The sequence below is a fragment of the Coenobita brevimanus genome, chromosome 57 (assembly GCF_032717465.1).
Source record: "Coenobita brevimanus isolate Jiangsu-jjx chromosome 57, ASM3271746v2, whole genome shotgun sequence".
Taxonomy (NCBI): Eukaryota; Metazoa; Arthropoda; class Malacostraca; order Decapoda; family Coenobitidae; genus Coenobita; species Coenobita brevimanus.
The window spans coordinates 8,843,971-8,857,036 of record NC_137010.1 but is presented as its reverse complement, the minus strand read 5'-3'; the positions used below and the strand labels follow the sequence as shown (position 1 = coordinate 8,857,036).

Below are 13,066 nucleotides of genomic sequence, written 5' to 3'. Positions count from 1 at the left end.
ACGGACCCCCTGTATCCCATCCATGGACCCCAGGTTAAGAACCCCTGTATTAGATAATGCTATCATTGAATCATTTAAATAAAAGGAGGGATTTGGTGACAAATTTTGCAGAATTTGGAAATGGGCATATGAAATCAAACATGTGGTAGTTTAGTTTGGAATCACGCCTTCCCCTCTTTTCGAAAGTACTAGGGTGGGAGGAGATTTGGAGGGCGAAGATGGTCTGATTTGGTACGTGAGTGTCAGAATGTCAAAGAGCAAGGTGCAAATTAAGGAAAACCTATAGCTGAGTAAGAACAGAAACTGATAAATGAAGTAAGCTTGAAAAATGTATTAGTACTGGCGGTGTATCCCATTAATGAATATTTCGATAGGTGTCAGCGGGAAAAAAAAAAAAAAAAAAAAAAAAAAGGTTCCAGGTGTGATACTACTTGTTAAGCAAAGGCTTAGGCTAAATAAAGCTGCTTTAGGAAACTGAATGTGCTACAACATGTACTGAGTTAACCACGGCGAGGTTATCGGTACACTGCACATAATTAGCGACATCAACATTGTGAAGCATGTAACATACAAGTTTTAATAAACTGCTCATTGCTTATAGGAACATAATAGATCGTCTTAATAGCCCTCAACCCTGTTTTCATAAAATTACCCACAAGTAGCTTGAGTCATTCTTGTCCAGAGTAACTTCGTTGAAGTCAAATTAATGTAATTTTTACAACGGTAAAACTAGCTATAGTAAACAGAGCATCTTTAGTTTCCCTGCAAAACTGGAATACTTCAATACACAGTCTACAACCCCCGAGAAATCCTCATAAATGGCTCATAGATGGTTGTATGGTTGCAATATTGTACACGAGCGATGGTGCACTGTACACAAGTATTTGGCTCCAGTGGAACTTATATTTAGCATTTCGTCAAATCCAAACAGTATAGCAGCCAAACAAAGCTTGATTAGAGTTAAGGGTTGACATTATAAACGTCAATGGTTTACCTTTATCATCTGCTTTAAGCTTCCCATGAAAATATCCAAGGAAAATAGTGGTATAGAAAACGAACGTATCAGTGTTACCAACGCCAAGACGTCCTATGACCTCCAGGCACCAGGAGGGAGAGGAGGCAGAGTCCTGGCCAAGCTGGGGCCCTCCTACAGTTTTCTAACCTCTGTATGAAAATTATACAACGACAATGCTAACAGGGGAGTCCAGGGCGTGTCATCTACCCAGGGACACCGCCGAGAACAGGATCAGGTGGGTAGAAATAAGTGACAAGAGTGAAATACGTGAATCAAGTGTATTTACAGAGCCCGACCTTATCCATTATGAAAAATAATAAGCCAGTGAAGTCTCGGTGTGGATATGGCAATGGTTGACGTCGATTTATTTTACCGTCATTATGAGGATCGGTTATTCCTTGTGCCTGCAGTATGCAAGGAGTGAAGTGGCAGTGTATTGCGAACTGTTAACGATCGCTGGAGTTCGATTCTCAGTGTCTGAGCAGCGCACTGGGTTCCGCGCAGCTTGAGGTTGACGTTCGTGAGGTCTGGCCGGGGCTGGCAACACTGCCCCCACGGCGACGCTGCCAGCTTGCAAGACGCGTCATTGGAGAGCTCGACAAATTGGTATAATTCGGCTTTATTTTATGTGAATGAATTATTGAGAAGATATTCTTTCAACTGCTGCTTAAATGCACTGTACATTGTGCTGGTAAGAGCTTGATTATATATGGTCTAGCTGTAATGACATGCCTGTATAGCTATTTGCAGAAAAATCACGTAGAACCGAATTTTTTTATAGCCGAGAAGTGTCTTCGTCACACAAAGACACAACAGTGTCGCTACGTTTGCAACTATGTTTGCACTGCCTTTACTCTTGTTCATGAGTAAAACGTCCCAGTTTGGCATATGTAGCACTGTATTAGTAAGGGATGCTTTATTATCAATATTTAAGTTTGTGGTTAATTGCTAACTGGTAACCGAGCACTTGTAAACACAGACGCACGGACACACAAACATTATCGGAAGTTTGTTCGTTCCTTAGCTGTGGCTTCGGCAGTAATTGCTCAGCTATTTTGCTGTTTTTAAATACAGTAATGCATATAAGCGTATATGAAATAAGAGTCTGAAGAAACAGAGACAGATAAGTTTTTATAAGGATTGTTTTTGAAGTTGTAGGAATTTAAGAATAGGGTGATATAATAACGATACGCCGGCACACAACAGCCAGCCGCCAAGTACAGTCACCATTCCTCGTTAACACAAGCATTATGCTGACACTTGTTCAGAGGACCATATAGCACACAGAAGGTACTGAGACACACTTTTTTCGGGTGACACGGCGCACTATATGAAATTAATGTTACCGAAGAGGATACGAAGGAAAAAATGGATAAAACATTTGGCATCAGCCCCACTCCTTTATGACAAGAATGTTAAGTGGAGAATTTTAAACTTAGAAATTACTAGCTCTTCCCCATCCCTTTTACAACTTTCCTAACTTATAACATTTGATATTACCCTTAGGTCATCCTCAACCCAGAGGAATATTCTCCATGATAGCTATGTAAACGATATAACAGCTGGAAAATTGGAATCAGAGGCAGACCGGGAGAGGACACGTAAAAAAAAAAAAAAAAAAAAAAAAAAAAGTGAAAAAGAGATACTGGGCAACATAGCATCAACCCCTTCCTCCCCTCTCCCCCCCTCGGCTGTATTACCATCCCACTCGGTAAAAACTATGGGGTATTAATTTCGTGGGTGATTTTTGTTTATTGCCCCATCCTCTCGTTTCATCGCAGTTTTTCTCTGAGTTTTGGCATTTCCTTCATTTTTTTTTCCTCTGATTCTTTTCCCATCCCCCATTTTATCATCGGAGTTTTCCTTCATTCCTGTCCTTACTCTTCTAGTCCGTATGCCTTTCCCAGCTACCCTCAACCATCCCAATCCCTCATCACCTCCTTTTCCTTGCATCCTTCCACTCCTTCCCTTCCAGTGCCTCTCCACCCTCTCCATCCCTTCTCCCTTCCCCCCTTCCTATCATCTTCCATCCTTGGGGGGGGGATATTCTTCCTGTCCCCTTCCAATTCTCCGTATCCTCTTCCACTCCTCCCTGTACCCCTCTAACTCGTCCCTTTCCTTCGACACCCCTCCCCGACCCCCTCCATCCATCCATCCATACTATGCCTCCGCCCCTCAGTGACCGCTCTCAACCTTTCTCTGTCCCCTCCATCATAGCCTCCGTGTCCCTCTCCACCCCTCGCTGCACCTCCACTGATCCCTGCCTCCATCCACCCCTACATATCCTCCTCTACCCCATCCAGTATATCCCTTCACCCCTCCCCATCCCCCTTCACCATTTCTTGTCCCCCTCCACCCCTCCTGTCCCCCTCAATCTTTCTCTTTCTCCCTCCACCACCCCTCCCTGTCTCCTACCACTCCTCTCTCCTCCTCCGCCCCTCCCTGTCCCTCTTCACCACAGTGTAGAGACTCTACAATGTGCTCTCCACTCTGACCTCCACCCCTCCTTGTCCTTCTTCGCTTCCCCCGGTTTTATCCACCACCCCATCCGTGTCCCCCTCCACCAAACATTAGATTGTTATTCAACTAAGAGTGGTTCAGAGGATCCAGAGAAGTCTTGATTTAATATTGCTAGCATTATCCCTATCGTGATGGGAACATCTCTGATACTGTGTTCAAGCTAACGCCAGACGATTAAGTTAAAATGTGTTTGAGAAGCCTACAAGATACCATTAGAGACTAAGAGGCCTCTTGTCCCCAGGGAGAGCAAAGTATATCCCAGAAGATGTGGATTCACGAAAGATATCGGGATATTTCTTGTTTCCTTTTCCTTGTGGATATCAGCATATCTATGAATCACGCATCACCTAAGTGATTTATCTGCATCTCTCTCTCTCTCTCTCTCTCTCTCTCTCTCTCTCTCTCTCTCTCTCTCTCTCTCTCTCTCTCTCTTTGTTTATATATATCGGTATAGTTGTAGGTGGTTGGTGGTGGTGACATCATCCTCTTGCTTGATGTAGTGCTGCCTACTTCCTTCACCTCTATCATTGTTTCTGTCTGCACTCCTTTCTTCCTACTTCTCCCTTTCCTTTCTGTCACTTTTTATTACTCTTCTTTGCACTTCAGGTGGCTGTACACTAAGTGACAAGCCTAATTTTTTCCTGCGACCCAGGAAACCATTTACAACGCTGGGTGGAAACCGTATAACCAGATAATGGAGGTGATGTGGAGCCTGCCATGGTTCCCCTGATAACTGTGTGAGACATGTGGCATCCAATCAGGAACCAAATCTCCACACGCTTTGCCCCGTTTATAGTCGATTATAGGTGTGGAAGTTTTCGTAATTTATAGTTTTGCATTGAGGAATTATTAATTACTATACGAAGATCATAATCATTGATTATCTTTAGATAATGTGAATTTGAATTATCAGCTTCTCTGACGTCACTCTTCGCTGTTTTATTCTAACAAGTACTGCCAGACAGTTGTAATAAGGTGAAGGAAAATTCTTGTAAACGGCAAAGAGGAGTCTTGTTAGACAGCTCACTATCTGCAAATGACGCAGAGACGAGTTTGTAGGCTAATCATACTGTATGAAACGGTGTGTATAGTTAACTTGAAAAGATTGTAGTGAGATTGAAAATCATTGTATAGTAGGCCTAATGATGAAATAATAATAATGATAATAAAAATAAAAATATTATTATTATTATTATTACATAGCATCGAGTTGATTGGATAAATTATGAACGAGAGTGCAGGCACGGTTTTATGGAGGGCGTGGGGGACTTAACAGCCCCCCAATTTTCGGCAAACGTAAGATTAACATTGTTTTAATAAAAGAACAATGTTATTTACCATACTACAGGCAATAAAATATTTTACATAAATGTAATAACAGGGGGTTTGGTAATAAATTTTGAGGAATCGTTAATGGGTCAGCATGACTTCAAGCTCTTAATTCCGCTAGGAAGCACGCCCCCTCCCCCTTTCCCAAGTGCTGGATCCTGTCGTGAAGGAGCATATATAATAATCTGGCTTTCCCCCCCCCTCCCTTTTTTTTTTACTTGATAGTCGACGGATTGACTCATATAGGTAATGTGAAGCTGAGAAAAAAAATCAATCAATAAATAAAAATCCAGATGGTTAAGGCGTTGAGGCAGAACCAGGATTCAGGGGACTTGAGTGGTGAATGGATGAGTGTCTGGCCCATATCACTCGGCATACTGGTGATGGATCTCCCTGTGTTGTGCTTCCCTTTCCCTGCTTTCTGGACCTTACCTCACCCCATCCTCAGGTAGGAAAAGAGAGGTCAGGGTGATGTTGTTGCTGTTGATATTATTATTAATAGTGGTGGTGGTAGTAGTAGTAGTTGTTGTTGTTGTTGTTGTTGTTGTAATAGTAGTAGTAGTAGTAGTAGTACTGTTGTACTGGTAGCTGGGGCACCCACCATCTACTCACTTGATGTAGTGCTGCCTTCGGGGGGACTCAACACAGAACCATATCGTTTCCTGTAACTTTAGATGGTAACTATGTGTATAATTACATGACAGTGGTGTAATGAGTTTGGGCGCTTCAGCCGGGAGGGGCCTGCAAGTGTTTACATCGAACAGGTAGCTTGGGTTTTAAGTTCAAATGTCATTCTCTGGCGCGAGTGAGGCTGATCACCCTTAAATGTAGCTTAGCCTTGGGCAGCTAGGCTTTTGATGAAAAAAAAAAATGAATAATGAATGAATGAATGAATGAATGTTGGTGATACGTTATTATTATTATTATTATTATTATTATCATTATCATCATCATCATCATCATCATCATCATCATCATCATTATTAAAGAATAATAATAATAATAATAATAATAATAATAATAATAATTAGTGAAGAGATCGGAATAAAGAGGATGTTGGAGTTATGGAAGAAGGCATGGATGGGTAAAGCTGTGCCAGCAGAGTGGAAAAAGGCTGTGATTGTACTCTTTTACAAAAACAGAGGTGAGCGAAGTGAGTGCAAGAATTATCGTGGCATAAATTTATTGAGTGTGGTAAGGAAGGTATATATGGAAGAATTGTTATAGAGAAAGAGAGATATCAGAAATCCTGCTGTGTGATGAACAGGGTGGCTTTAGGTGTGGCAGAGGGTGTGTGGATCAAATATTTGCAGTGAGACAGATAGTGGAGAAAGCTTATGAGAAGGACTATAAGGTGTTATGGCATTCATGGATCTGGAAAAAGCATACGACAAAGTAGACAGAGAAAGATTGTGGAAGGTTTGCGCATATACGGTGTAGATGGTAAGCTACTAGATGCCGTCAAGAGTTTTTATGATGGTAGTGAGACATGTGTAAGGGTAAATGGACATCCAAGTGAATGGTTCACGATCACTGTGGGCGTGTGGCAAGGTTGTGTGATGTCCCCATGGTTGTTCAATATATATATATATATATATATATATATATATATATATATATATATATATATATATATATATATATATATATATATATATATATATATAGATGGGGTGATCAGAGAAGTAAAAACACGAGTAATGGAGAGGAGGATGACGTTGGTAATGAATGGTGATTGGATGGAATATCTCAAATTTGTTGTATACTGATGATGCAGTACAGCTTGCAAATACCAGACAAGAACTTGGTAGACTAGTGCAGAGTTTTGCTGACGTCTGTACGCGTCGCGCCTTGAGAGTAAATGTAGAAAAGAGTAAAGTGATCGTTATTGAGAAGGTGACTCCCAGTGTGATGTTACAGTGAACAGAGAGAGAAAGACTGGAATTGGTGAGAGAGTTCAAATACCTGGGTACAGTGATACAAAAAAGAGGAAAATGTGCAAAAGAAGTGGAAAGTAGAGTGACACAAGGAAGGAAAGTAGCTGGTGCAATGAAGGCCTTGATAAGAAACAGAGGCTTGAGCCTTGCAGTTGCACGAGGCTTACATGAAGGAGTGTTAGTGCCATCTGTAACATATGGATGTGAAACTATGGTGTTGCATGAAAATGAAAAGTCAAGAGTGACAGCAGTGGAGAATGGACTGCTGAGGAATGTATGTGGAGTAGAGAGAGTGGAGAAGATACGAAATAATGAGATTCGTAAGAGATGTGGAGTGAGAAAGACTGTGGACACAAGAATCGAAGAGAGTGTACTGAGATGGTATGTTCAGGTGGAGAGAATGGATATGGTAACAACAGAGTTGTGAAAAAGGTATATCTGAGCGAATTTGAAGGAGGGAGGAGGCGAGGTAGGCCAAAGGGATATGGTGGATGAGTGTATGAGGAAGAGAGGTTTGGAAGTCGGTGAGGCTAGGGGACTGACAAGAGATTGAGCTGGCTAGATGAATATTATGAGGAGAAGCGCATGATCAGGGATTTGGCACCCCTTTTAACGTGACAGCGTCCGGATTGACTAAATCGGGTATGTTTATGTGAAGCTACAGAACGTGGTGGAAGTTTTTGGCATATCCGAGACAGCCAGGATTCCAGGTGCTTGAATGATGAGTGAATGGAAGCGTGGCCCATTGGACTGGGCAAATTTGGTCTGTCTGGACATTGCTACTCCTCACCTTGCCCTAGGATGGGAAAGGAGGTCCAGATGATGATGATGATGATGATGACATTATTATTATTATTATTATTATTATTATTATTATTATTATTACTATTACAGCTCCAAACTTCTTGCAGAGTATGGAGAACTGGTCTGCATGAATGCCTCGGTGTTCACCATTGAACCTAGCAACCAGTCTGGATGCCAAGATGAGTGTCGTGCAGTAAGGAGTTACGCGCGTGTGTGGGTGCGTAAGGCCTTCTCTTACCTCAGTATATAATAATAAGGTTTTAAGTAAGCCATGGCTGAGCCCCACCACCCACAATATCCTATGAAAGTGAACAAGGTGACACAGACGTCCTTTGATGGAAACCAGTTATTACAGCAGCCAGGAACTACCGTGTATGGTGAAGTGCAGTATGAGGAGAATTTACTGGGGAAGGACCAAAATAAGCTGAGGTCACAGATTGAGTTATGGCTCCAGACCGGTGACAAACCCTATGAGTGCGAAACATGTCACAAAAAGTTCGCTCAAAAGAGTCATTTAAATTCTCACATGTTAGTTCACACAGGGGATAAGAAATACGAATGCGACCTGTGTGGGAAAAAATTCAGCATGGAGAGTCACCTAACAGGGCACATGTTGGTTCACAACACCGACAAGAAGTTTGACTGTGAGATATGCGGCAAGCAGTTTGTTCAGAAGAGTCATTTGAATGGTCACATGCTGGTTCACAGCGAGAAGAAGTTTGGATGCGAGATATGTGGCAAGCGGTTCATTCTAGAGAGCCACCTTAACAGTCACATGCTGGTTCACAGTGAGAAGAAGTTTGTGTGTGAAATCTGTAACAAGCGCTACTTTCACAAGAGTCACCTGAACAGCCACATGTTGGTTCACTGTGAGAAGAAATTCCAGTGTGAAGTCTGTGGGAAACGGTTCATCCAACGCAGCCATCTCAACAGTCATCGTTTTGTGCACACAGAGGAGAAACGGTTTGAATGTGACATTTGCCGCAAACGGTTTGTCCTGGAGAGTCACTTGAACTGTCACAGGGTAGTGCACACGGAGGAGAAGCGATATGAGTGTGAAGTGTGCAACAAGCGGTTTGCACAGAGGAGCCATCTCAACAGTCACAGGTTTGTGCACAGCGAAGAGAAGGTATATGAGTGTAAGGAGTGTGGGAAGCGGTTCACCCAGGAAGTGCATCTTAACAGCCACCGCTTTGTGCATAGTGATGACAAGAAGTACGAGAATCAGGACTGGGGAAGACGGATTGCTCAAGAGAATCAGTTGAATGGACACCGGACATTCTTCAGTAACGACCTGAAACGATATGAATGTGAAAAGTGCGGAAAGCGGTTCTCCATGAAAAGTCATCTCAACTCCCACAAATTCATGCACACTGAAGAGCGCAAGTATGAATGTTTGGAGTGTGGGAAGAGGTTCTCCATGAAGAGCCACCTCAACAGCCACCGGTTCGTGCACACCGAGGAGAAATTGTATGAGTGTGATGACTGTGGGAAAAGGTTTGCACAGCAAGTTCACCTAAACAGTCATCGATTTATCCACAACCTGGAGAAGAAATATGAGTGTGATGAGTGTGGGAAGAGGTTCATCATGGAAAGTCATCTCAACTCGCATCGCTTCATGCATTCTGAGAAAAAGGGCTTCGACTATCAAGACTATGCCAAGCTGCTGACTCAAAAGAATCACGTCAACAGTCTTGTCTTGGTTCCTAATGTGCCAAATGTCACAACAAATGTGTCCACCGTCACCGAGAACAAAGTTGTGACAGCAACATACACTAGTGAGGAAAGCACCAAAATCTTCAACCCTCAGCCATACCAGCCAACCTACTCGTATGGTCAGCTGACTGGACAATTGACTGCTGATAAAGTGCGAACTCTGTGGCCTCTGTAATGAGGATGATCGAGAAAACACAGACCACGTAACTGCATCTCTGAAGTGAACAGTTATTGAATGAATCTCGAAAAGAATCGTGAGCGACAACCTTGTAGTCTTTTTAATGATGGAAACGAAAGCGATGGTAACTGATCTTATCTAGAAAAATGTTCATTACTAAGGCGTAAATACTGACAGTTGTAGATCTGAGGTGATGCAAAGTGAGACTGATTTTTGTGCAGGTGTATTGTACTGTTATTCAGTTATTATTTGGTTAAACTGACCATTATTTGCAGCTGTGAATAGATGCCAAACTGTGTTTATTAATGCATTTTACTTGCTTGTGCGAAGCTTTGAAGCACAAGGGAGTTCCCCATAAGGTGACTGAATCCCAGTTGTATACTGTGTATGTTGTTTTATTACTCTGATTATTTAGATCTAAGTCTACTAATACCAAGTCGGTTCACTTTCCGTCAGTGCGCAGGGAGGCGTAGCTTGTGACGTCAGCTGGCGTACTTAACAGAAAATGTATAAAAGGGCAGACTCAAATTAAACATTTATGGTAAGGGAAAACGAAGAAGGGGAAGAAGCACAGACTCGTTTAACCCTATAATATAGCAGTAGGTTCCCTCACACCTCTACTCCTTCCCTCACTTCTCCGGACTAAAAATGTGTCATGGTCTGATGAGTGGAGCAAGCATACACCCACCATCTTGGTCAGGAGTCAACTCAACACTGGGGTTTCATGCCAGAGCCAGTCGACGTCACTCCGATGCTCCGCCCCCTGCGCGAGCTTGGAGCTGTTTTAGAAGGAAATGATCCGACTTGGTATTAGTAGACTTAGATTTAGATGTGCTTTCTTCTCTTCCGTATTTACCAAGCAACAGAATTACTGGTATTTTATGAGGCCTTGTGTGCTCCTTGATTTAATGAAAGGAGGCAGCTGGAGTGCCGATCAGTAAGTTTATTAAAAAGACATTTGGAATGAGAAGACCTTCACCAGTGAACCTCGTAAAAGATTTAGTTGAGGTATGATTGTTAAATGTTTGGCTGTTTTACAGTCGGTACTTCTCTACACTGTAGGGCAGCTATATAGTTTTAGTAATTTTATGATTTCCTTGCTTTGTAGGCTTTTGTAAATTTTTAGAGATATTTTGTAACTGCAGTATTAATGGAATGAATGTTCTTGCACGAGTAAAACCGAGAACAAAATTTTTGCTGTAAGGGTGATGTTTGACAGTTTATATTTAGAGGATTTTTTTTCGTGTTATAATTGTTTTATTGTGTATAATTTTGTAGTACTTGGAAGCAACAGGAAACGGGAAGTGAACAGGCTTGCAGACCTAACTTTTCAACTGTCTGCTTACGAGAGGTGTCATTCATCCGAACAAACATGTTAGGTGGTAGTCACAGTTATGTACTGCACGAAAGTGCGACATCATAAGTTTAATGGATTAAGGTCTTGTTCTAGCCTACTGTACAGCCCACATGGCTTATATTATATTCCCTGTGTATTTAAATAGGCTATATTGTACAGTTTTCAGTATCTAAAAAAAAAAAAATAGAGCAGATATAGGTTGATCACCAGGAAGAGTGAGAAAACGAGGCGTCCATTGAAAAATTGGTGAAGGGGTGGGGGAAAGACTACGAGTTACCACCAGGAGGAGGACGGAAGGTGAGCAGATACCTGCATGTACGAGTATTTATGTAAATGAATATAGGTATGGATAAGATATGAAATGAGTGGAAAACAGGAAAGTGATAGGAAAATATGGATATAACGAGCATATAAGAATGTTCACGTTTGTGTAGGTAAGGTAAAGGATGCAGTGATTAATCAAAAGGAAGTAAAACTTGATAGCAAAATTAAAAACAGAATGCAGATTACTTGTCAGACAGAATCGTAGCTTGGCCAATGGAGAGGTAAAGGTATAAGAAAAATTGCTCTTATATTGACTAGGTTGTCATTCCTAGTGCTATTCATGAATTAATGTTTTAATTTTTATCCAGTAACAAAAAACAAATAGAACACATTTGTAAGATCAATAACTGAACACTTAGACTATCTGTATTTATATGATGCATGGAAAAATTTTTGTTTTACAAGTAGTTTCAACTTGTAAGAAATAGTGGTAACGATGACTGATGTATGTCCTACTTTTGATTAAGCGACAATAGCATGTAATATAGAATTCTACAGTAGTGTTACTGGAATTGCAGCAGATATAGAACACTCGACTGGATATTAGCCTACGTACAGTAAGTATGCTAGGTTACCACTAAACAACTGTTTATCCGGTTTTGTAAAAGATAACCAATGTTTATTTAAGCCACAAGTAATCACTACAAGTTGCCTTTCCTTGTTTTACTGAAATAGTTGGAAGGAAACAAAGCCTCTTATACACTCAATTGACTGAAATATTTGCCGTGTTTAGAATTAAGTACGTAAAGTTACTAAGTGTTGTACATAGATTAATTAGGAGTATTATACACCTTAGGGAATAGTTTGTACTTAATTTCGCGTTCAGTGTTATGTATTTCTTGTACCGCATCGTATGCTTCCTATATTATATATTTTTAATGTTTGTTATGTCGCTGTAATAGTTTTGTATTCCCAAGAGCTTTGTTGTTTTAGAGTGCATATTTATCTAAGTGTAAGGTTTGGAGGCGTTAAGCAAGAACAAAGTTTATGTTATCAAAATGGGGAAGAAAAGGTGTTTTGTCTAGTTCGTTTTATAAAGTGAAATTATCGTAAACTAAAGAGGGATAATAATTCCGCGTGAGGGCATTACGAGTAGTTTATGTAACTAATTATGGTAGGTAATTTCGCATCCGGGCATTTAACTTCTAAACCAAATAATGGATAATGTTTATTCTGAAGGCGTCAATAATTGCACTGTGTACTGTATATTTGATTTATTGGTTCATGCGCTAGGCTATGAGAGAAACTGTGGTATCGGTAGATGAAATATTATTCTTTTGAAGTTCCCATTTTTAAAGACTATTTTAACTCATGTATGCATTTTACTAAATAAATATCTTTATATTATGCAGTGGAGATGCTTATTATTTACACTTGTTATGAAGCCCATGTGTAGGCTACATACTTGATTTTGGAAGAATGTATTATTATTAATACGAAATACGCAGTTATCAGCTGTCTCTGCCTATATAAACAAAAATAGTTTATAGTAGTATTAATGAAACTTAATAGGATATTTGGTTGGGCTCCTTGGTAAGGGAACCGTGGTGAACATCTTTTTCTATCTATCAGTCTATAGACCGACGCCCTAATCCCGCAAAGGTTGGCCGCAGACAAAGCGCTTCCAAGTTGCTCTGTCACCCACCATTTGACTGTCCCCCAAGCTCACTCCCCTCTCCCTCATATACTTCTCAATTCCATCCCTTGACCTCATCCTCGGTCTTCCCCTCCCTCTCCCTCCCTCCACTTCACCCACATGCACCCTCTAAGTCAGTCCTTCATTCTCCATTCTCTCCACAACCACATCTCCAAACCACCTCAGTGTATTTCTAGTTTTCTCAACCACATCCACATCCACCCCACAACGTTCCTTCACTTCATTCGTC

The 13,066-nt window shown here is 41.1% G+C and overlaps 1 protein-coding gene across 1 annotated transcript; it reads left to right on the top strand.

The window, feature by feature from the left end:
- The first annotated feature begins 1,116 nt into the window (after positions 1–1,116).
- On the top strand, positions 1,117–9,910 carry LOC145402271 (uncharacterized). Its single transcript, XM_080274399.1, has 2 exons — positions 1,117–1,250; positions 7,713–9,910. Exon 2 carries the CDS (start codon positions 7,877–7,879, stop codon positions 9,494–9,496), a length of 1,620 nt encoding a protein of 539 aa, XP_080130525.1. The 5' UTR covers positions 1,117–1,250; positions 7,713–7,876; the 3' UTR covers positions 9,497–9,910.
- Positions 9,911–13,066: the final 3,156 nt, after the last annotated feature.

Coding starts and splice junctions, on each gene's coding strand:
- LOC145402271 (XM_080274399.1), top strand. CDS start 7,877: ATGGCTGAGCCCCACCACCCACAATATCCTATGAAAGTGAACAAGGTG.